This window comes from Salvelinus alpinus, chromosome 25, assembly GCF_045679555.1.
Source record: "Salvelinus alpinus chromosome 25, SLU_Salpinus.1, whole genome shotgun sequence".
Classification (NCBI taxonomy): domain Eukaryota; kingdom Metazoa; phylum Chordata; class Actinopteri; order Salmoniformes; family Salmonidae; genus Salvelinus; species Salvelinus alpinus.
This window is the reverse complement of record NC_092110.1, coordinates 2,957,696-2,978,534: the sequence shown is the minus strand read 5'-3', so window position 1 is coordinate 2,978,534 and position 20,839 is coordinate 2,957,696. Positions and strand designations below refer to the sequence as shown.

Sequence of the window (20,839 nt, the reverse complement as noted above, 5' to 3'; positions counted from 1 at the left end):
TAAACAAATCTGTTTATCTAGATTTTTAGTTCCAACCACTGTGTCTTTGTGTGACGCAGAGTAGGTGAACAGATGATCTTTGCATGTGTGGTTCCCACCGTGAAGCATGGAGGAGGAGGTGTGATGGTGTGGGGGTGCTTTGCTGGTGACACTGTCAGTGATTTATTTAGAATTCAAGGCACACTTAACCAACATGGTTATCATTCTGCAGTGATATGTGATTTTTCAACAGGACAATGACCCAACACACCTCCAGGCTGTGTAAGGGGTATTTGACCAAGAAGGAGAGGGATGGAGTGCTGCATCAGATGACCTGGCCTCCACAATCACCCGACCTCAACCCATTTGAGATGGTTTGGGATGAGTTGGTCTGCAGAGTGAAAGAAAAGCAGCCAACAAGTGCTCAGCATATGTGGGAACTCCTTCAAGACTGTTGGAAAAGCATTCCAGATGAAGCTGGTTGAGAGAATGCCAAGAGTGTGCAAAGCTGTCAAGGCAAAGAGTGGCTACTTTGAAGAATCTAAAATATATTTAGATTTGTTTAACACTTTTTTGGTTACTACATGATTCCATATGTGTTATTTCATAGTTTTGATGTCTTCACTATTTTTCTACAATATAAAAAATTAAGCACCCTTGAATGAGTAGGTGTGTCCAAACTTTTGACTGGTACTGTATTTGAAACAACAAGTGTGCACTCATCTGTTTTGCCCCATGGTTGCACGCATGTTGATTTTTGTTCCTAAAGCGAGAACACAAGTATTGTGGACAGTGAAGGGTAAGACAGTTGAATGTTATTCAGGTTTAAGATTGAGTGAACTGCTAATATCATTAAGGAACAGAAATGATCCCAGATTTGACCTTTAGCTCAATTCAGGTAAACAGTGTGTGTGTGTGTGTGTGTGTGTGTGTGTGTGTGTGTGTGTGTGTGTGTGTGTGTGTGTGTGTGTGTGTGTGTGTGTGTGTGTGTGTGTGTGTGTGTGTGTGTGTGTGTGTGTGTGTGTATATTACTTCTGTGTGTGTTTGTCTGTTCAGAATACTACATATTGCTACGATACTGATATTGTGCCGTCTCTGTAATAGTATAGGAGATACAGGAAACAGACTTCAGACTAGTGATGGGCATTCTGGCTCTTTTCAGTGAGCCGGCTCGTTCGGCTCAGCTCACCAAAAAGAGCCTGCTCTTTTGGCTCCCAAACGACTCTTTAAAAAATATATGTTTTGTATTTTTTCAAATCAAACAGTTTGTGATAGTTTGACTATGATTGGTGTTAAAACAGTTCTAATTAAATTATTACATGAAATCCTACTCTACCTTAACCACAATGTATTTAAAAATGTATTGGTTTGTTATGAAAAAGAATGCTATTAAACATATGCATTTAAAGTATAACTTTTTAATGTATATAAACAAAGTGCATATAAATGTAACAATTCAAAATGAATACAATCTGAACAACATAATAGAATATTGCACCATATCAAAGAAAAATAAGTAACAATGTGCTAAACTGCAGCATCCCACTTAAAACATTAAACTGGTCCCTCTTTTCTCTCTCCTTTATTGCCATGTTATAACCAGCAGCACACGGCAATGCTGACCATATTTTGCTTTTATGAGAGATTTGCATTCAGAAATGCAAGCTGCCTCACTTTTGAGGGGCTGATGTGGTTTCTTCTCTCAGTAATTATTTGTACGGTTTTCGAGAAGACCCTCTGAGGGAACGGATGTGGCCACTATGCAGAGTCTCCCTGTCATGACTTTAGTAAGCCGTGGGTAGACAGAGGCCTTGTTCTTCCACCAGCTCAGAGGATCTGCAGACTCCTCCAAATAGGATCGGACCTCCATTATGGCATCTGCTGAGGGATTCCTTCGTGCTGCATCCCCAGTTTCTCTCTCGTCAAACAGCATTCAAACAGCAGACGTTTGTGGCACTACTGCTGGTGCTTCTGCTCCCTCTTCTTCCTGTTGCCCTGGTGACTGAGCCAGCTGACTGCTGGGGCTGTCCCTTCCTGCTGCTGAGGTTATCCTTTGAAGAGCCTCATCAATCGCTCTGGCATCACTGAAGACTAACTTCTTAAACCTGGGGTCAAGTGCAGCGGTTTCTGATAGCACGTGATTATATTCCATTCTGTGGAACTTAGGGTGTCTGTCACATGTACTGTGGTTACATTTGCACTTGCTTCTCTCTGGCGGCTGGCTGTGATTCGCTGCAGACCCTTACACAGGAGTATCATTTTTGAGGCTGTCACATAGCTGAAAAGAGAGAACAGTAACTTATTAGTTCAGCTTCATGTTTTGTCTACTGATACTACATTCTCATATACATATATAATACTGGATTAAATAATGATGTAGTAATAACTGCTTACTGTACCTCTCTCCACTGATCTCCACAGTGACCTGCCTAAAGGGTTCCAGGACTCTGCACACCTCCACCACCTCCCATTCCTCTTGGGTCAGAACATCAACAGGAGCATTGACAATGGCCAGGGTAGAGATGATGGCATCCTTTGACTCAAGAAACTGCTTCAACATATAAAATGTTGAATTCCACCTTGTAGTGTAGTCTTGTTTAGGCCTCAGCTCAGGCATCCCCATCTGGCATTGTGTAGACTTTAGTTTTTCAGCACCTACTGTGCTCCTGTGGAAGTATTCCACTGCTGATTTCACTTTGTCCACAGTGGGCTTCATCACCTTTTAGAGCTTATTTTACAATCAGGTTGATTGTATGGGTAAGACATGGATGATGGGTCCATTTTAAAATGTTCATGGCTTCGGTTATGTTAGCTGCATTGTCACTAACACAACAGACCACTTTTCCATCTACTTGCCATTCTCAGCAGTTCCTCTGCCAAGTTCTCTGAGGTGTGTCTGTCGCTGAACTCAAAGCAGTCCAGAAGACAGCTAGACATCGAAAAATCGTCAATGAAGTGACATGTAACCGACATGGTTACCCTTGATGTCTAGTAGTCAGTGATACGGCAAACTGCAGTAGCTTTTTGGACTCTTTCCCGCACTGAAGCCTGTGTGCTCTCGTACAGTTGTGGAATAAGTGATTTTGAAAGGGTTTTCCTGCTTGGAATTGTGTACATTGGATTTAGACTATTGCTATCATTTCTAAAACCTCTGACCTCTACGATCGAAAATGGCTGGAAATCGGTGGCAATCATTTTAGCCAATGCAATATCAATTTGGCCTTGGTTTTTCTACTGACATAGACTTTGGCATAAACTGGTCCACAGAAGACTGCGTTGCTGTGGGTCGCGGAGTAGGTCTACTTGACTGAGTGGATACGGTGCTGGCTCCACCACTATCACTAGCAAGCTCGCTAGTTTCTCAAAGCTCCGCTACAGCTAGCTTCACAGTTGGGTGCACAGTTTGCATATGCCTGTGTAGGTTGTGCGTAGAACTGGCTATATATGAGATTTTGTTTTGGCAAATTCCACACTGCTCTACATGATTAAAATGCATCCAAATGCTACTGTGCTTCTGACTCATTTTCCAGCTGTTATTTCCACAGCTGTCCTTCCTCTCTCTCCTCGGCTGCTAAGTGTGTGACTGTGAGTGAGTTGGCTCAGCCCTCCCTCACGCAGCTTTGGTTCATTGGTTGACACTGCGTGTCTGATTGACAGGAACAACAGGTGAGGCTGTTAGTCTGATCAGACAGTCAGAACAAATGTGTGTGCGCTTGAGCATTTAGGCCTAAAGTTCCCATCACTGAAGGCAATCATACAGGCTACGCTGACCATCCCAGTTAGCAGCTGTGAGAGAGATTTGACTGGAAGGCCATCCATTTTTATTTCAGAGAGATACGATTTTCTCCAGGTGTCCCGCATTAAATAACATACAGTCCCTTAAAACCGAACAAACGGATGTAATTTGGACATTTTTAATGGGATTGGCCTTTTTTGGGGGTTGGCATATTCTCCCCGTCCCTAAGCGTCTTTTCTGCGCATATGAGAAGCATAGATGAAAAGCAAAGAGAGAACAAACTTTACCCATGTCAACTAGATTGAAGCATTCATTCTATCGATTTATGACATTACACTAGTGAGCAAGGGTATTTATTCTATCTATATATGACATTATTCTGGTGAGCAAGGGTGTATTTAGCCTAGGAAAACAAGTAATGACAGAGTAGGCTATCTAATCCTAAAATGTTAACTTTATCACTGTAGCCTATAGTTGGGCGGCTGCGGATGGGTTATTGGCAATAGCCGGCGGGTGCGTGAACAAGCAGCTGACCCGCGAATCTCTAGCGTGCGCGCGTGTCTGTGCCCTTGCCTCAGTACGTGTGTGCGTGTCAGCCTCTCCCTGACAACCAATCTGGCGCTCCAGCACAGGGATCATGCTGAGATTGTCTTCTGCTCCCCGCTGTTACCCAATACTTTCATCTCTATCCTGCTCTCCATCCATACCTCTCACCATCCTTCCATTTCTGCCTCACTCTCCCTGATTTGAGACTGAGGCCCTCTGTTTGTTCTCTCCTTCCCTATACCACATGTTCTCCTCTGTTTGCATTATTCCCAGAAGGAAAGAGAGGTCCAAAATATGGAAAGTGTGTGTCAGACAAACTTTATTTCCATATCAAGTGAGACAACAGCACTGGGAGGAAATCTGCTAGTAAGACAATATTGCCATCTAGTGGTCAAAACAAATCATTACAGTGGAACATTACAATAATGTGGTTAAACACACACGCAAACCTACACTGAGTATATCAAACATTAGGAACACCTTCCTAATATTGAGTCCCCTCACCCCTTTTGCCCTCAGAACAGCATTCATTTGGCGGGGAATGGATTCTACAAGGTGTCAAAAGGGTTCCAAAAGGATGTTGACTCCAATGCTTCCCACAGTTGTCAAGTATGCTTGATGTCCTTTGGGTGGTGGACCATTCTTGATATACATGGAACTGTTGAGCATGAAAAACCCAGCAGCGTTGCCGTTTTTGACACAAAACGGTTCAGCTGGCACCTACCACCATACCCCGTTCAAAGGCACTTAAATATTTTGTCTTGCCCATTCACCTTCGGAATGGCACACATACACAATCCATGTCTCAATGCTTAACTATCCTTCTTTAACGCGTCTCCTTCCCTTAATCTACACTGATCGAAGTGGATTTAACAAGTGACATCAATAAGGGATCATAGCTTTCACCTGGATTCAGTTGGTTCATTCTATGTCATGGAGAGTGCAGGTGTTCTTAATGTTTTGTATACTCGGTATACATCGCCCTTTGGACTAATCATTGCTCCAACTCTCTGACCAAGCAGCCACACCCTACTGCACCAAGCTTTTCCAACAGAGAGAGAGACAAGTAGACTATATTTCCCAAAACAATCCATTTGTTCCAACGGGAAATTCGTATCTGTGTAGTCAAAAGAAACATTATAAATGAAGGTGAATGTTGTCATGTCAGTTATAATGATGAAAAGTAGGTATTGGACCAATGTAGTCTGCATGTGAGAATGTGTAAGTGAGCTATTGTATAGCGGCTGCTGGTTGGCGAGGATGAGCGCCCTGCGGTGCACCATTTTCTCGGTAGCGGGGGACATCCATGCTCACAATCCATGTAGAAAAGTGCAGTTCATAGGCTTACACGAGAAAGAGGGCCAGGAGGAAATTACACTACAGAACAGTAGCAGCGCAGCTGCACACACACACTCTCCCGTCGTTCCCTCCCCGACTGAGTCGTGCCTAGTCAGCTGCAGATACGTGGCATCGCCAGTATAGGGCGGAAAGAGAGCCCTTAAATTGAAATTGAGAGAATGCGAGAGACCGCACTGACCAGGACACGTCCTCTCCTCGCAAGGAGTTCCACGTGGACCCAGTCATTGACCAAAACAGATCCCGGGGGCCAGTTCGAATACTTTCAAAATACATCCTTCCCCCCATATATCGTCCACCTCTGCTGTTACGTCAGATCAGTGAACACTTAAAGGAAAGGAAGAAAAGAAGGATGTATTGAAATGATTCGACCGATGACTCGCTCTCGCCGCTGCGCAGTGCAAATATTACCGGGAGGGCTGAACGGTAGAATCTCCCGCTATGAAATCACAACCTCAACTTACAACACGACGTTAGCATGCGTTTCTCTGTCTACTCGTCAAACGGGCCATCAGGTAGGATATGGCAATGTAAGATTGCAACTATTTAAAACGATGCATCATAACTTATTTGACAGACGTTTTGAGTGAGAGATTGCTACGTTACCATTGTAGCAGCAGATGGATACAATGTTGCAGCATTAGCATCACAGCTATCTCTGTAGTAATAATGGAGATGTTTTAAATCACTAGGCCTACTGTATGTTATGATGATACCGCTTAATAATTCAACGTTGGACACAAATGCCAAATCACTGCAATTGTAAAATAGCCTACGCTCGTCTGGCCTTCCTACGGATGCAGAACTGATGGGCTGAAAGCATACATTATTTCTCATAGCCTACGGTTATTGCCTTAGTTACATCTTCCAGAACATAATTCAGAAATGTTTGAATAGCAAAATGAACGGCCTAAATGTTACAATACGCCTAAAATGTTTAATGTCGGAGCAGAATGACAGCCCCGGTTATTTTCGTACTTGCAGGTGCATCGTTAGAGACTGGCGCTGACATGTTGGTGACGGGTGTGCTTTTTCTGCTCCTACTCGCGCACCAGTGTGTTTCTGCGCCACAGGTGCCCGGTGACCAAAGGTGGGCCCTGACACACACGCACTCACACACACATCGAAAGTATAGGGTTTGGCCTCAAGTTTTAAATGTGAACCAATATGGATTTTCCAGCAGGTTTAGGTTTCCTGTTGGCTTGGGTATATTTTGTCTTTCTTTCTTTTTTTGTTTATTTGGTGAGCCAGTCAGACAACATGATGTGTAGCGCCCCTGACAGCATTCAGCCATCAGCCAGCACTAAGGGACTAGCGTTGCGTAGGAGTGATGCCACCTGACGTAAAAAAAACAACAACAAAAAAACGATGAGGTCATATGGGAATAACAGAGACAGGAAGTATGATGTTAAGGGAATTACATCACATCCTGTCCCTGGGTGGTAACAACAACAACAGAGGAGAAATAGGGGTCAGAGTTCTGAGTGATCCTGTTTACCTTTGACCTCTACCTGAGGTACTATATAATCTTTCCCTGCACTCAATCCTATTAATAAAACCAACATAACGTATTTGTTATCACAACAGTCTCTCTGTCTCTGTCTCTGTGTGTGTATTTGTCCCACAGAGTAGAGTCAGCAGGAGCCCCTCTCACACTGGCCAATCCCTTTGGCTCTGGAGACGAGGAACGCAGGTGAGTGGCACCTTTTACTTTAATTATTACAGTGGTGGTCAACTCTACAAAATAAAGGGTTTAATCGGGCCAACATTCCTCCAGGAGAGCTGCTGGGTGTGCAGTGCTTTGCTCCAGCCCTACTTTAACCCTTTAATCTGACAGGGGCATGTAATTATGTTAATTCACAGCATCAGCTCTGGACTTTGAGTAGGTGTTATGATGTGTCTCCCAGACAGATAAGATACTGTTTGTAGCTATGTTCAAACACAGGTTTATGATGCTGTTATAATGTTTGCCTTTTTTGTAAACCTGATTAGTGTTATGCTGCCAGTATGACTGCCTATTTTCACAACAATCTGGTTGAACAAACAAATGAACAAACAAATGACTGAAATAGTTTCTGCTATTACCCAATTACCCCATTTAGTTGTGTTCTGTAAAAGGTCAAAGGTTGTCTAGGTGTGTGATCTGTCCAGGCCTCAATTTATATGCAGCTCACACACCGCCACTGACTAGGACTACTGTGTGATTTAAGACAGGTGAGCACAAGGGCATGCTAACTGTACACTAGGGGTTGAATAGCGGATTTCAGCCCGAACCCACTCCCTTTTCCCGGGATAAATAACTGCGAGAAACCGGTAAATTATAATAAATGATTTCTATGAACAGCATGATGTGAAATGGAACTTTTAAAGTGATATGCCATGTCTAAATCTGTCTTGTCTACGGACTTCTCTCTGCTATCTGCATGGTCAATCATCATCACTCCGGGTGGGGACAGACGGGCCATCTCAGTATAAAGCCCAGTTCACAATGCATGTATCATCTCATCATGGTTACTTTTTTTCTTCTTGTGACAGGTAGGCCTACATGTGCTGCAGCATAGCCTATGCTACATTTAATAGGCTATAAGTACTGAATCTGCATACATCTCCATCTGGCTTTCAGGGGTCAGCTTTTTTCAAATTTAATTTCAGCTGCAGAGTTTTAAAACAGCATATAGCTTGAATATCGTTGCTTTTAAGTCAGTGAGCACGCGAGCACTTTCTCTCTCGCCATTAATTCCATTAAAATTGCATCCAAAATAGATAATTATGTTCAAGATTGATACTTTTTGTATAAATAGTGTATGTGGACACCCCTTCAAATGAGCGGATTCGGGCTATTTCAGCCACACTCGTCAACGTTTCCCTTTACTGTGGCAATAGTGATCAAATCAGCGCAATATTATCCGCTTTCATTGCAACATAGCGAAACAAAACGAACTATGCAAGAGATTTCGGAGTAGGAGTCTATTGCGCACGACTCAGCCCAGACCAGTGTGGCATAACAAATCAGAGCTGCAGTAGACCTATATGCAAATGGCCCATTGCCATGTATGGCTCTTACTTGAACTGTACTGTGTTTACAGATCAAAGCCATGTAGCCATGTGTGCACATTTTGCTCATATCCTAGTTAGTGAGATATTAGCCTGGTTATAGATAACTTCTAGTCTGCAATAGGGTAGTGACTGCCTACAAGAGCACAAAATGTGTACATTTCTAGACATCTTTGAAAAGCAAGTCAGGTAAAGAGCTTTTTTTGTCATAAAGGGGCAGTGTGGTATTTTGAGGCAGGCTTGAATAAGCTAAGTAGCCAATAGGCAGAGGGCAGCATAATTTGTCTGATTCTCTGTAATAATGGTATGGGAACAATAATGCATTTGATTTTGTTTCTTGCATCAAACAACACAACAACATGTTCAGTCACCTCCTTGTCTGAAGGACAAGTGGAGAAACAGGTTCATGTCAAGCCCTGTATGTTTTTTTAAAGTCTCGTGGTAGGTCTACTGTACATTGAACACCATACATTGGCTGCTACTGTAGGCTGAATGATAGAACAGCTATTTCCATGTTCATATGTCATGGAATGCATTTTCTCCATTGATTTTTATGGTAGGGCACTCTGGAAGACCTACATTATGATCAAATATCCACAGTAGCCTAGTGGGCCACTGTTAAAACTGTAACTTAAAGTGGGTACAGCCTCAGTGTTCACAGTAAACGCGCACTGGAAGTTGCACAGAACTTTCACAACATTCAAGCTTGCGCTCAGCAGACCTGAAATTTGCTCAGTGACGAAACATTTTGAGGGAACATTGGCTATAGTAGTAGGTGCCGTGCGCACCGGTTTGAGTGTGTCAAAAACTCTGCTGGGTTTTTCATGCTCAACAGTTTCCCATATGTATCAAGAATGGTCCACCACCCAAAGGACATCCAGCCAACGTCAGACCAGTGGTCGAAAACGGGTCATTGATGAAAGAGGACAAAGCTGGCTGTCACAATTTGTGCAGAGCAACAAATGGGCTACAGTTAGTCAACTGACAGTCCAGTACAACATTGGTGTCCAAAGACCAATAAAAGAATGAACAACTCGTCGTACCTTGACACGAATGGGGTATGGCAGCCGACAACCTTACAGAGTTCCACTTCTTTCAGCAAAAAACAAGAAACTGCGGTTGAAGTGGGCTAAGGAACGAAAACACTGGACACTGGAGAATTGGAAAAACATTGTCTGGTCTAATGAATCCTGGTTCCTGCTGTTTCACACTGATAGGACAACTAGGGTATGGAGAAAACCACATGCGTACATCCATCCATCATGCCTCATCTCAACATTACAGGCTGGTGGTGATGGTGTGGGGTGTTTTCATTCCATACATTGGGCCCTTGATAAAAGTGGAGCAACGTTTGAATCCCACGGGATATCTGATTATCATTGACAGCCGCAAATAGATTTTTTCAGCTGGATAATGCCCAATGCTACAGGGATGATTCCACGTCACGTAATTGAGCTTATTGCAGTGGCCTGCCCAGCCATCAGATCTCAATCTAATTGAGCATCTGTGGGATTTTTTTTATTTTACCTTTATTTAACTAGGCAAGTCAGTTATAGAACAAATTCTTATTTTCAATGACAGCCTAGGAACAGTGGGTTAACTGGGTTAACTGCCTTGTTCAGGGGCAGAATGACAGATTTTTTACCTTGTCAGCCCGGGGATTTGATCTTGCAACCTTTCAGTTACTAGTCCAACGCTCTAACCACTAGGCTACGCTGCCTCCCCAATGGGATGAGATGGAACGACCTATTTAAAGTAGAGATCCACTACCAGCCAACTTGACACAACTGTGGGAAGCTTTGAAGTCAACATGGGCAAATATCCCTGTGGAACGCTTTCGACACCTTGTAGAGGCCATGCCCCGACGAATTAAGGCTGTTCTGAGGGCAGAAGTATGTGCAACTCCATATTAGGAAGATTTTCCGAATGTTTTGTACACTCAGGGTACTGTGTATATAGATGTCCTAGCCTATCCTGGTTCAGGTAATACATTCAACGCAGTATTAGCCTTACATTTAGCTAATGAATGATGGGTTATGCATAAGCTTCTAACTTATAGCCTCTGTCTCTTGCACAATACGCACCTTCACTCTGCTGGCTCCTTAGCTCTTGGAGTCCCAGGAAAAGCTAGACTATAGCTTGCTGGATTTAATAAAAAAAATCTTATACTAATAGACTATTAGAAAAGGGACACAAGCTCTTGTTTGCTGACTGTTAAATACAGCAGCCAGTAGAACTCACGGCGAGTGAAAGAATAGAGAACTCGGGATGGCGGTAGGCTATAGCAGTTATTTGTTCAGACCCACAACCATTCAATCTTTGTTAAGAGAAGTCAAAGCCGTCTGCATCTTATTCTAGTCCTATATTATTCAAGCATGTCATCACAATGATGAAGATAAGGACAATATACAATATATTTAAAAATTAAATTCGCTAGCCTATAATTGTAACTTTGTACTAGTTACGGTATTGTACTGTATTATATGGACTGGAATTACGCACCTCGTTCAATCCATGAAGCTGGGGGAGAACATGCGATGCTGGTGCATGGCATGCGGCCTACAGTCCACACAAAGATTTAGCCTACTGGAATTGTTTCATTTATTTACCCAAGACAGTATAGGCAGGCCTACATCTATGGGCTTTTATGTTTTTCTGTCGTACATAATGTGCGGTAGCCTATATATCATAGGCTATGTATTGGATAACGACAAAATCATTTGTGCTTTTTTGGGCTTAAGGATCTTAATGTCTTTTAATGTATGGCTCATCAGGCTCAGGTTGCATCAGACTTGAATTTTCATGCTGATCAAAGCTCTAATCAGATCCTGGCATATTTCTATGCTTTATGCACTGAGTGTACAAAACAATAAGAACACCTGCTCATTCCATAGACTGACCAGGTAAATACAGGTGAACACTGATCCCTTATTGATGTCTCTTGTTAAATCCACTTCAATCACTGTAGATGGAGAGGAGACAGTTAAAGAATGAGTTTTAAGGCTTGAGACAATTGAGCCGTGGATTGTGTATGTGTGCCATTCAGAGGGTGAGTGAAGACAAAATATTTAAGTGCCTTTGAACGGGGTATGGTAGTAGGTACCAGGTGCACCGGTTTGTGAACTGCAGCAATGCTGGGTTTTTCCATGCTCAACCGTTTCCCGTGTGACAACTGGGGGAAGCATTCTAGTCAACATGGGCCAGCATCCCTGTGGAACGCTTTTCACACCTTGTAGAGTCCATGCCCTGATGATTTGATGCTGTTCTGAGGGCAAGAGGAGGGGGCGGGGGGGGTGCAGCTCAATATTAGGAAGGTGTTCGTAATGTTTTAACATGACACTTCCGGTTTGGGTGGGAAAATACCTGCTTACATGGGAGAAAAGTGATTTATTCTCAGGATTAAACATTTGAAAAATACAGGGAAGATATGTAACCCTACTGTACACAGAACACACCAGGGAGGGAACAGAGAGCTTGTTTGTAAAACCTTGAGACGTGTTGAGACTAGATTACAGTGGTACTTTCTGTACAGTGAGGTAACGTGCTACCCAGTCAGGTGGGCCTGAGGTTGAACCTTCTATCCCGAGCCCTAACCTCTGTGAACTGTAACTGTAACTAACCTCTGTGTATGTGTTAGGCTGCTGCAGAGCTACATCAAGGCCAACCTGAAGGAGGGACAGGGAGGACCAGATAGCACCTGGGAACAAGGTAAACACATCACACACACACAATCACTGACATAAATAATGAATCAACATCTTCCTATTTCCTGCTGGTCAGAGGTGTTTTTCCTGTTCAGTCTCCATGACTATGACCGCAGCGGTGACATGGATGGCCTGGAGATGATGAAACTGCTCTCTGAATACAACTCCCACAATACACCTGGAGAACAGTCAGCTGAGCCGGTGAGAGGGTGTGTGTGGAACATCTGTAGAAAAGATCTTCAGTGTTCTGGTTAGGACATACTTTATTGTACTGACTGATTTTGTAACTTTGTCTTGATCAGTTTTGCCAACTAGGTAGCAGGACATAATATAAGGGTTGTGTATCAGGATTCAAATAGATAATGTAGCCTGTACTGTTGTCGGTATGAAGATGTTACTGTTGGACTCACTTTACCTGTAAGTGAATCTCCACTAACGCTGAAGTTGACTGTACAGTGTTTGTTAGTGAATATGTACACTAAGCCAATGTTTTTTTGTTGTGTGTGTGCATCCCAGGTGGTGGACATGGTAGACTTTCTCCTGCAAACTCAGGATCTAAACATGGACGGTCTAATAGCTCCCCCTGAGCTACTCTCTCCCCCCAAACTACAACAACCAGACTCCTACTCCCAGGGTGCACCTGAACAGGGAGGGCGTGTGGCCCAGGAGCAGGTAGAGGTCCAAGTGGAAGTCAAAGTTGATGAGGAACCAAAACAAGAAAAGGCAGTGCAGAAAGAGGAGAGGAATGTAGAGAAACAGCCCAAGGAAGTAGAGTCAAAGCCAGGAGTTGTGGGACAGGAAGTTAAGACCAATGAACATCCTATACAGGCAGAGGAGACAGGACTGCATATCCCAGAGGCCCCTGCTGCTGATCATGAGCAAAATAGGCCTGCTCCTGTTCATCAGGGGCAGCCTGAAATGTAAACACACACACAATAACACGCAAACAGCACTCCAACACAACTACAATACTTCCGTCCAGACCGAGGGGGTCAGTCAATAGCAGGAGCCCTTTGACTGACAGCAGAGTTAGCAAATCACAGCCCCTCATCTACCTTGGGGGAGGGGCTTGTTTGTTTCACATTGAGGAATTTGTCTTTGCTGCTGTTATATTTCAACACATTGCACTTCCGAACAAGATCAAGTGAGAATATAATTCAGTATTAAATGTATTTTGCCAAAATATACACCTTACACTGCTAAATAGTACAGTTTGACCTTCAGTTTATTGATTTTGGGGTAAATAGTTGCTTTATCTGTTGAAGCTATGAAAATGAAGCCATATGTTGGAATGGACAATCTGATAAGTTAATAGACTGCATGTATGAACGTGTCAAACGCAATGCCTTTAAATGATATTTGGAGGAAAAGTATTCCCCTCCAGTGCAATATTAAGAAACATTGTTCACTCCCCCTCATGGATGCAAAAGGAGTGGTTTGGTGTAAGAAATTCAGTGGAAAAAGCCCTCTAACTCATGGAATTGGGCGCTCTTGTCACAGCAGCTGTTGACTAGATACTCCCCTTTTCCAGGTCAAAAACCCCAGGCCTTTTTCAATTGAGACCTATAAACTAAGTGCCATCTGGTGATTTGCACAAATGATATTTTTTTGCTTTGCTGCCTGCTCAGCCACAGTAATACTAGAGCCCAATTTAGTCTCACTCTTCTAGAAGTGTGCACTTGTTCCTTTAAAATCCATGAGGGGAGTAAACAAATATACAGTTCGGGGAGAAGTGTAATCAAACAATGATTTTGGAACATGGGATGAATATTTGGTTTGCTGTAAATTTCATTAATTGGAAGGTTTGTATATTTATGACAAAATATATATAAGCCAACATGACTGCCACCTTTGTAGTGTCTATCTCAGTGGTCACTAGGTACTGATTGTACCTTGTTTGTTTAAAAGGGGAATGTCCACTCACTTTTTTGCTTCTACATTTCCACTCAGGGATTCCTATGCCAAAACACTGGCCAAATCTCAATTGGGCCCCTAAGCACTTGGGAGAGCCAAGAGGATTTGACAGCTGTAAGCAATATAGTCATATTCACCACCTTGCCATCTAAGCTACCAGTATGTGGAAGTTTCACCATGTTGCTTACACTATTAAAAATCCTCAAGTGCTTAGGGGTCCATACCTACGAATGACAATTCAGTCACCAGATGGGTCAAAGTAAAACAAAGAATGCAGAGGCATTCATGTGTAGAACGTTAGGTGGCTGTTTAGAAAAACAAGTCCTGGGTGGTGAGAAGAAAAGGATCCACTAAACAAGGACATGACAGTTTGAGGCCAAGTCAAACGTGTTAACTTCTATTTATTTCATCATGTAACTCAAGCATCTCAAAACACTTTTGATCAGAGTAGGGAGAGAACCATTAGAAGAAAAAGCATTCGAATCACAACCCATCAGTACAAAAAGACTAATCCACATTTCTCAATGATGACCCAAGTTAGAACACAAAATGTGCACAACTGATCACGTCGAATGAAAAATATTTTCTAAAAAAAGGGTTTAACACTTTAAAAAGCATAATTAAGTGCAAACCGGGACAGAAGTATTTTAGCACAGCTAGTGACCTTGCCATCACTGGCAACATCATACAAACCATACTCACTCACTGAGGGCGGTCTCAATAGTCTATAGTGGATTATTCTCCCTGCACTGACAACACACAACTGGACAGGTGAAAGCATATACTTCACAGTGATCCTCCATATTGCCTTCACCCATCCTGTGTTGTCAGATACAAGGAGAGGAAGCCACTACAGAGACACCCGGTGTGACAGACCCAGAGCCAACCGGTCATACATGTAACATGAGCCATAGGTAAAACACAGACATTAGCAGTGTTCTGTCCTGTAGTTCGAGAAAAGTAATAAACATTGAACTAAAAACAGACTAAGCCATGGTCCAAATAGAACCCTAGCCACTACTCAGATCTGATAGGCAAATCAGAATAGGACAGGTATGAGCAATATGGTAGTAGCTCCATCTTTCCCTCTGATAGGGTGGAGTTCTCTTAAATTATTTTGGAACTACAGAGTTGCCTGGGGGAGGGGGTCGCCATCTAGTGGACAGGAAACTGGCGCATCTGCAGCCACCTCTCATCACATCCCGTTACCGGTGTCATGGTTACAAAGGGATGCCAGCCACCATCTCAGACTCGATGCCACAGTGGTCCTCACCTCGCACGATCTTGAAGAAACCTGAGACACAGGAGAGAAAACACACATTAGATACCAGAAAAAGCCATCAACAATAGGTGAGGTCTTATTTGACCAGAGTTAACAGATAGCGTCTCACCATTCTCTCCCCAGTCAGTGTTCCAGGAGTTAGCAGCCAGCCAGTAAGGAGTTCCCCCCTCCTCTCCCCAGCCCAGGACCTTAATGGCATGACCTCCTACTGGACTGCCAGAGACATGCCGGTACACACCTATAGAGAGATAAGTGTTCGGGTGTGAGAAATAGGAAAATGTTTGATATGGTGGAAAGTGAGTGGGTAAAGGAGAGCGAAAGAGTGGAAAATGAGTGCGTGACCTCACCAGACTTGTAGAGCATGAAGTCTTCATAGACAGTGAAAGCACCCTCTACAGGCCCATTCTTGTAAAGCTCCTTCATTATTTCCTTCTCGTCAGAGGGCACACTGTACGAACGCTTACCTAGAGGACAGGAGAGAGGGCATGTGCATCTCCGTGGGCCAGAGCATTGCTTGAATACACCAACAGTACAGATTAAAAATCACTCATTTTCAAAGTAATACATAAAGCAGGTGTCTTTACCGAAGTGCTTGTCCTGCTTGTAGCCAGGTGTGTATCCGGGCTCACACTGGTTGGTACATTGTGGGGTGTCACCCTCCTCTCCTTTACAGGGGGGTCGTGTGCCGTTGACATGGTGCTCACAGGGAGGGATTGAGTAGGGCCTGCAACCTGAGAGGAGACCAGACAGAGAAGAGTAAGTGTGTTTCACATGATGCTCAGAGAGGATGGAGTAGGGAGGACTGTGTGAAAGCAGTGAGAAAGTGTGCGCGCTACTCACCGCCGTGAGAGTCATAGAGTCCTCCAGAGACCAGCCCCTCTTTAGTCCAGAAGTCCCACGCAGCAGAGGGGTAACCACCATTACATCTAAGAACACACAGTTAGCAATGCAAGCGCACAAATCCCACCAACCTCTTGATTCCTTGCGCAACCCCAAGGCACAGAGCAGGGGAACGAGAAACACTTGTATGCACATACCCCATGCCACAACTTTCACAACAGCTGAGCAGGTCTTCAGCGGAGATCTCCACGCTGACTTTGGCGTTGCTATGGATACACACGCGGTCTGAGATGGCCTCCGCAGCGCCAAACGCCTTCAGAGGAACAAGCGCGTCAAACACGCACGCAACTTCACGGATCAGTCACAGGAATGTCCGTGTGTGTACTTACCCAGCAGCTGCCACAGGAGCCCTGGTCCCTGACCTCCTTCAGAGTGGGGCAGTTGGGCCACTGCAGTCTGGGGTCAAAGTTTTTAGGCAGCTCCATGTCCCCTGTATATTGCACCCTACAGAGGAGAGAACAAGACAGTCATTAACCCTCCAGAGAGACAGCCATGGAGAAAGAGGGAGAGAATAACAGGAGAGGACCAAGACTGAACATGTGTACTGTTACGGTGTAGTGTTGGCGGAATCAACCTGAAGTTGATCCATTTTCACTACCTTCTTGCAGTCTCTCGATTCAGCACAAACACACTAGCTAGTACATTCCCTCAATACAACCCACACACAGCTGACACTCACATGGTGGAGAGTTTGGGTCCTTTGAGCAGGGTGCCACACAGCCTCTTGACGTAGCTGTAGTCCACATTATGAAAGTTGTGGCCAGCCTTCCATGTAGTGTTGGCCTCGTTGATGTAGTTAACCATCTCGTGGGAGAGCGGAGGTAGGCGGGGCCGGGCCCAGCTGATTGACAGCCCAGACACCAGCACCAGGAACACCACACACAACATCACTTCCTGTAAGGACATAAAGGCATCATGGGAACTGGAGTGCAAACACTAAAGAAGAGTAAGGCAATGTAGTTTTGGACATTTGCGTGCCCAGATGAAGTCAACCCAGTATCTAGACACCCACAGGTGGAAATTAGACTCAACTAAATGTGGTCTGTGGCACATTTAGAGATGTGAACGGGAATTGTCCCACCAACTGTTGAAAGAGACTAGTCTCTCCATGTGATCCTTGTAACGGTGAAGGCTAGGCCCTAATCAACACAAGTTTGGTGCGTAATCGCCTGGTTAATAACAAAGCTAATACCACATGTAGACCTACCACCTGCAGACTGGCATCAGGTAGTCACAAGTGTTGTGACGTGAGCATGCAGTCATGCAGGGACACAAAGACTTGAGCTGAACTAAAGCAGCTCTTAAAAGAGCAAGGCCACAGAACAGACCACTCAGGACAATCAGATCAAGAGGACAGAAAGAAGATGTCTTCCGTTTAACTGGAGGGGAAAAAATAAATAAACTTAGTTCAGGCCCACAGATCAATACCAGGGCAGAGAGGGTGTGTGTGTAACGGATGTGAAATGGCTAGCTAGCCATTTCACATCCGTTACATGTGCATGATTCAGATACTGCAGTCATTCTTGGTAAGGAGGGGGGGGGGCTGTGCAATATTGAAGTCACATGGCAGGCATGAGTCAGCAGCAAAATCATGTAGAAAATGGTAAGTAGTTCAACAGGAAATTCCCCCCAACAACATGACTGCCTATGACTCCTCTCAACTCAGCATAGACAAGATTCAGCCAGGCAGGCAGCCAAGTACTACTTCCCTAAAGATGGTTGCCTCTACTCAATAGGCAGGGCCAGTAGGGATAACTTCTCTAAACCACAGGACCACTGGTCATATGGTAGAGGAACATATGAAATCACCAAGACTTTCAGATTTCATTTTTTGACTTGATGAAAGTTAGGGGTATTGCTACATGCCTATAAGACATTGTTTTTCCACCCTGTCTGAGACTGGTGCAACAAGCTATCCCACTGGCAATTGATAAAGCAGCACCATGTCTTCCATCAGTAGGTCAAGGATAGGGTAACTCCAACCACGTCTAAACTAGTCTCAAAAGGAGATAAACAGGGCAACGTTTAGTAAGGGGAAAACACCTGAACTTCTAACTGGTCAGAACAGGCATTGATGAAGGGTGGAACGTTCTAACAGGAATCTGTTCCAAAAACTTCGTAATGGACAAGGATGCCAACAAGCAATGAATGAATGGCAGTTAGGTGAATGAATGATCAATTCACCTAACTGCCGAATAGTTACTCACCACGTAGTTTATTTTTTTAATTGTTTTTCCATTGGCTACCAGAGTGAGGACATACATTTTTTCGGGAATAAACGTGGTGAGTGAACGTGATTAAATAGCCCACTCCCTACCCGGTATCTTATTCTGCCGCTATACAACTTTGTATGCTGTTGTTTGTTACCAACCTTGTTATTTACTACGTTTTTTAGAACATATTCCTGTTGGAACGTACCACAAATTGCACCCACAGAGGAAATGGAAAGAGTATTTCTCAGCAGTGACTTATTGTTCTGCTTTGACATGAATCACTAACCTCACCACATGGAAAATGAACTGGCAAAGAAAGGTTGGTTGGTCGGTCTGCAGCAACCGCATATAACGGTCTAGATAGAACCTGTATGTACAGGATTTCGCTCTGGCTAAACACCAACACTCACGATTGAGCTACCTACTCAATCAAATAACCATCAAGGCATTAAGTTAGTTGGTTGAATTAGGTATTTGGCTAGTAGACTTGGACAAATGCCTGTACACAGGGTGACCAGGACAGGAGTGAAGAACACTGCATATGAAATGGGGTTGGCCCAGGTACTTCAGATCACTGGACTTCCGACACCACAAGAGTAACTTTGAGATTCAATTACTAAGGGACCGTCTGGCTTTCAAGTTCTTATCCAGGGCTATCAGACTTTTTTTTACAATGAAACCAGGATTTCCGTTACATACCAGCCCAGACATGTTGCTTACATAGTACATAGGGTAGGGAACTTATCCGAGCCCTTACAGAAAATACCTTTAGATAACTCAAGACCTTTCTCAGTCATTGCAGATTGTCATTGCACAATTCATAGCACGCACACGGGTATATCAAAAACAAGTTGTGAGACAAGAATAGCATCAGGTTGCCATCAACCAATTTCAGAACTGTCACTTTGAAAGTAACGTAGCTGGCTGACAGACACACCGCCCAAAACACCGCCGCGTTTTAAACTGCATAACGTTAGTCATTCTAAGTAACATTAATATCGATCTGTGTGTGTCACAACAAAATGTATATCAGGAAATAAATACTAACGTTATCTATCCATTGTTGTCTTATCCAAGAGCACAATCTTGCTAGCTTGCGAATTAACGTTAGTGTAGCTACATTTAGCTATTGTTGCCTACAGTAGTTAACGTAAATTACATAACGCTGTTGCCAGTTCCTGTAGCTACATTTTAACGTTCCTCAAGTTGTGAAATCAGATATGTTACCTGTTGTCTGCTTGTCAGGTGTACCGAAGAACAATTACACTACACATGCACCTTTCTTAATTAAACTGCTTTCGCGTTCCCGAGTCTGACGTTTAAATCCGGTGAATCACGTGACTTGTCATGAGCCTCTTGCGTTCATGTCCCTCGTGATTCTTGCAGATGCACATTAGATTTGGTAACGAGTAAATTGATGCAATAGGCCTATGATGTAACTACTATAGGCCTATTTATTTATAACAACTATGATGAGTAGGGGGTATATTCAAGCGAGATGAAATGTGCACAATTTCAGACCGAAATTATTGCTACATGACAGACTGTTCTAGCCCAATAATGTTTGTACCATGTTTTGTGGTGCTACCATGTTGGCTGTTGCCATGTTGTTGCTACCATACTATGTTGTTGTCTTAGGTCTCTCTTTATGTCGTGATGTGTGTTTTGGCCTATACTTTTATTTAATTTATTTTTATTCTCAGTCCCCGTCCCTCCAAGAGGCCTTTTGGTAGGCCGTCATTGTAAATAAGAATTTGTTCTTAACTGACTTGCCTAGTTAAATAAAGGTCAAATACAAATAAATACACTGTCCTCCTGGACAGGCCCCTCGATGCAGGTAAAGCAGAAACGTAGGCCTATGGGATTTGCATTTACTAACACACATCAGGATACGTTTAAAGGATCATCTACACAAAAGACGGCGTTTTTCAAGAACAACTTGTGACTGCAAAACAAGCAAAGTCATCATATAAAACAAAGCATCAGAGGGCGAAAGACATAAACCACAGCAAAGCTATTGTGTAACTAATGAATGACCAGTCTTCTTCCTGTTCCTCTGTTCGTTTAACTCTGCTGACAAACAACTTATTAGATACTCGTGAAGAAACAGAATAAAGAAGGTGTGACAGATTGGGCTTGAACCCTGGTCGTCTGC

General features: G+C 43.6%; 2 protein-coding genes across 3 annotated transcripts; one reads left to right on the top strand and one right to left on the bottom strand.

Annotated features, from left to right (window-relative positions):
• Positions 1-5,740: 5,740 nt before the first annotated feature.
• LOC139553171 (cell growth regulator with EF hand domain protein 1-like) lies at positions 5,741-14,223 on the top strand. 2 transcript variants are annotated; one of them, XM_071365193.1, is made up of 6 exons: positions 5,741-6,147; positions 6,602-6,707; positions 7,245-7,310; positions 12,309-12,379; positions 12,452-12,576; positions 12,892-14,223. In XM_071365193.1, the coding sequence occupies exons 1-6, from the start codon at positions 6,096-6,098 to the stop codon at positions 13,297-13,299; spliced, it is 828 nt and encodes a 275-aa protein (XP_071221294.1). In that variant the 5' UTR covers positions 5,741-6,095; the 3' UTR covers positions 13,300-14,223. The 2 variants fall into 2 exon arrangements, with proteins under 2 accessions (XP_071221294.1, XP_071221295.1); XM_071365194.1 differs by having other exon boundaries at positions 5,745-6,132.
• Positions 14,224-14,670: 447 nt separating this feature from the next.
• On the bottom strand, positions 14,671-20,068 carry LOC139553170 (cathepsin B-like). The gene is made up of 9 exons (XM_071365192.1): positions 19,912-20,068; positions 17,151-17,365; positions 16,801-16,915; positions 16,609-16,724; positions 16,412-16,497; positions 16,156-16,302; positions 15,919-16,035; positions 15,681-15,809; positions 14,671-15,583 (listed from the first exon to the last, which is right to left on the bottom strand). The coding sequence occupies exons 2-9, from the start codon at positions 17,357-17,359 to the stop codon at positions 15,510-15,512; spliced, it is 993 nt and encodes a 330-aa protein (XP_071221293.1). The 5' UTR covers positions 17,360-17,365; positions 19,912-20,068; the 3' UTR covers positions 14,671-15,509.
• Between the last annotated feature and the right edge of the window lie 771 nt (positions 20,069-20,839).

Coding starts and splice junctions, on each gene's coding strand:
- LOC139553170 (XM_071365192.1), bottom strand. CDS start 17,359: ATGTTGTGTGTGGTGTTCCTGGTGCTGGTGTCTGGGCTGTCAATCAGC. Junction 16,725..16,800: donor GCTCCTGTGGCAGCTGCTGG/GTAAGTACACAC, acceptor GTTCCTCTGAAG/GCGTTTGGCGCTGCGGAGGC. Junction 16,036..16,155: donor CAAGCAGGACAAGCACTTCG/GTAAAGACACCT, acceptor CCTGTCCTCTAG/GTAAGCGTTCGTACAGTGTG.
- LOC139553171 (XM_071365193.1), top strand. CDS start 6,096: ATGCGTTTCTCTGTCTACTCGTCAAACGGGCCATCAGGTAGGATATGG. Junction 6,148..6,601: donor ATCAGGTAGGATATGGCAAT/GTAAGATTGCAA, acceptor TCGTACTTGCAG/GTGCATCGTTAGAGACTGGC. Junction 12,380..12,451: donor AGATAGCACCTGGGAACAAG/GTAAACACATCA, acceptor CCTGCTGGTCAG/AGGTGTTTTTCCTGTTCAGT.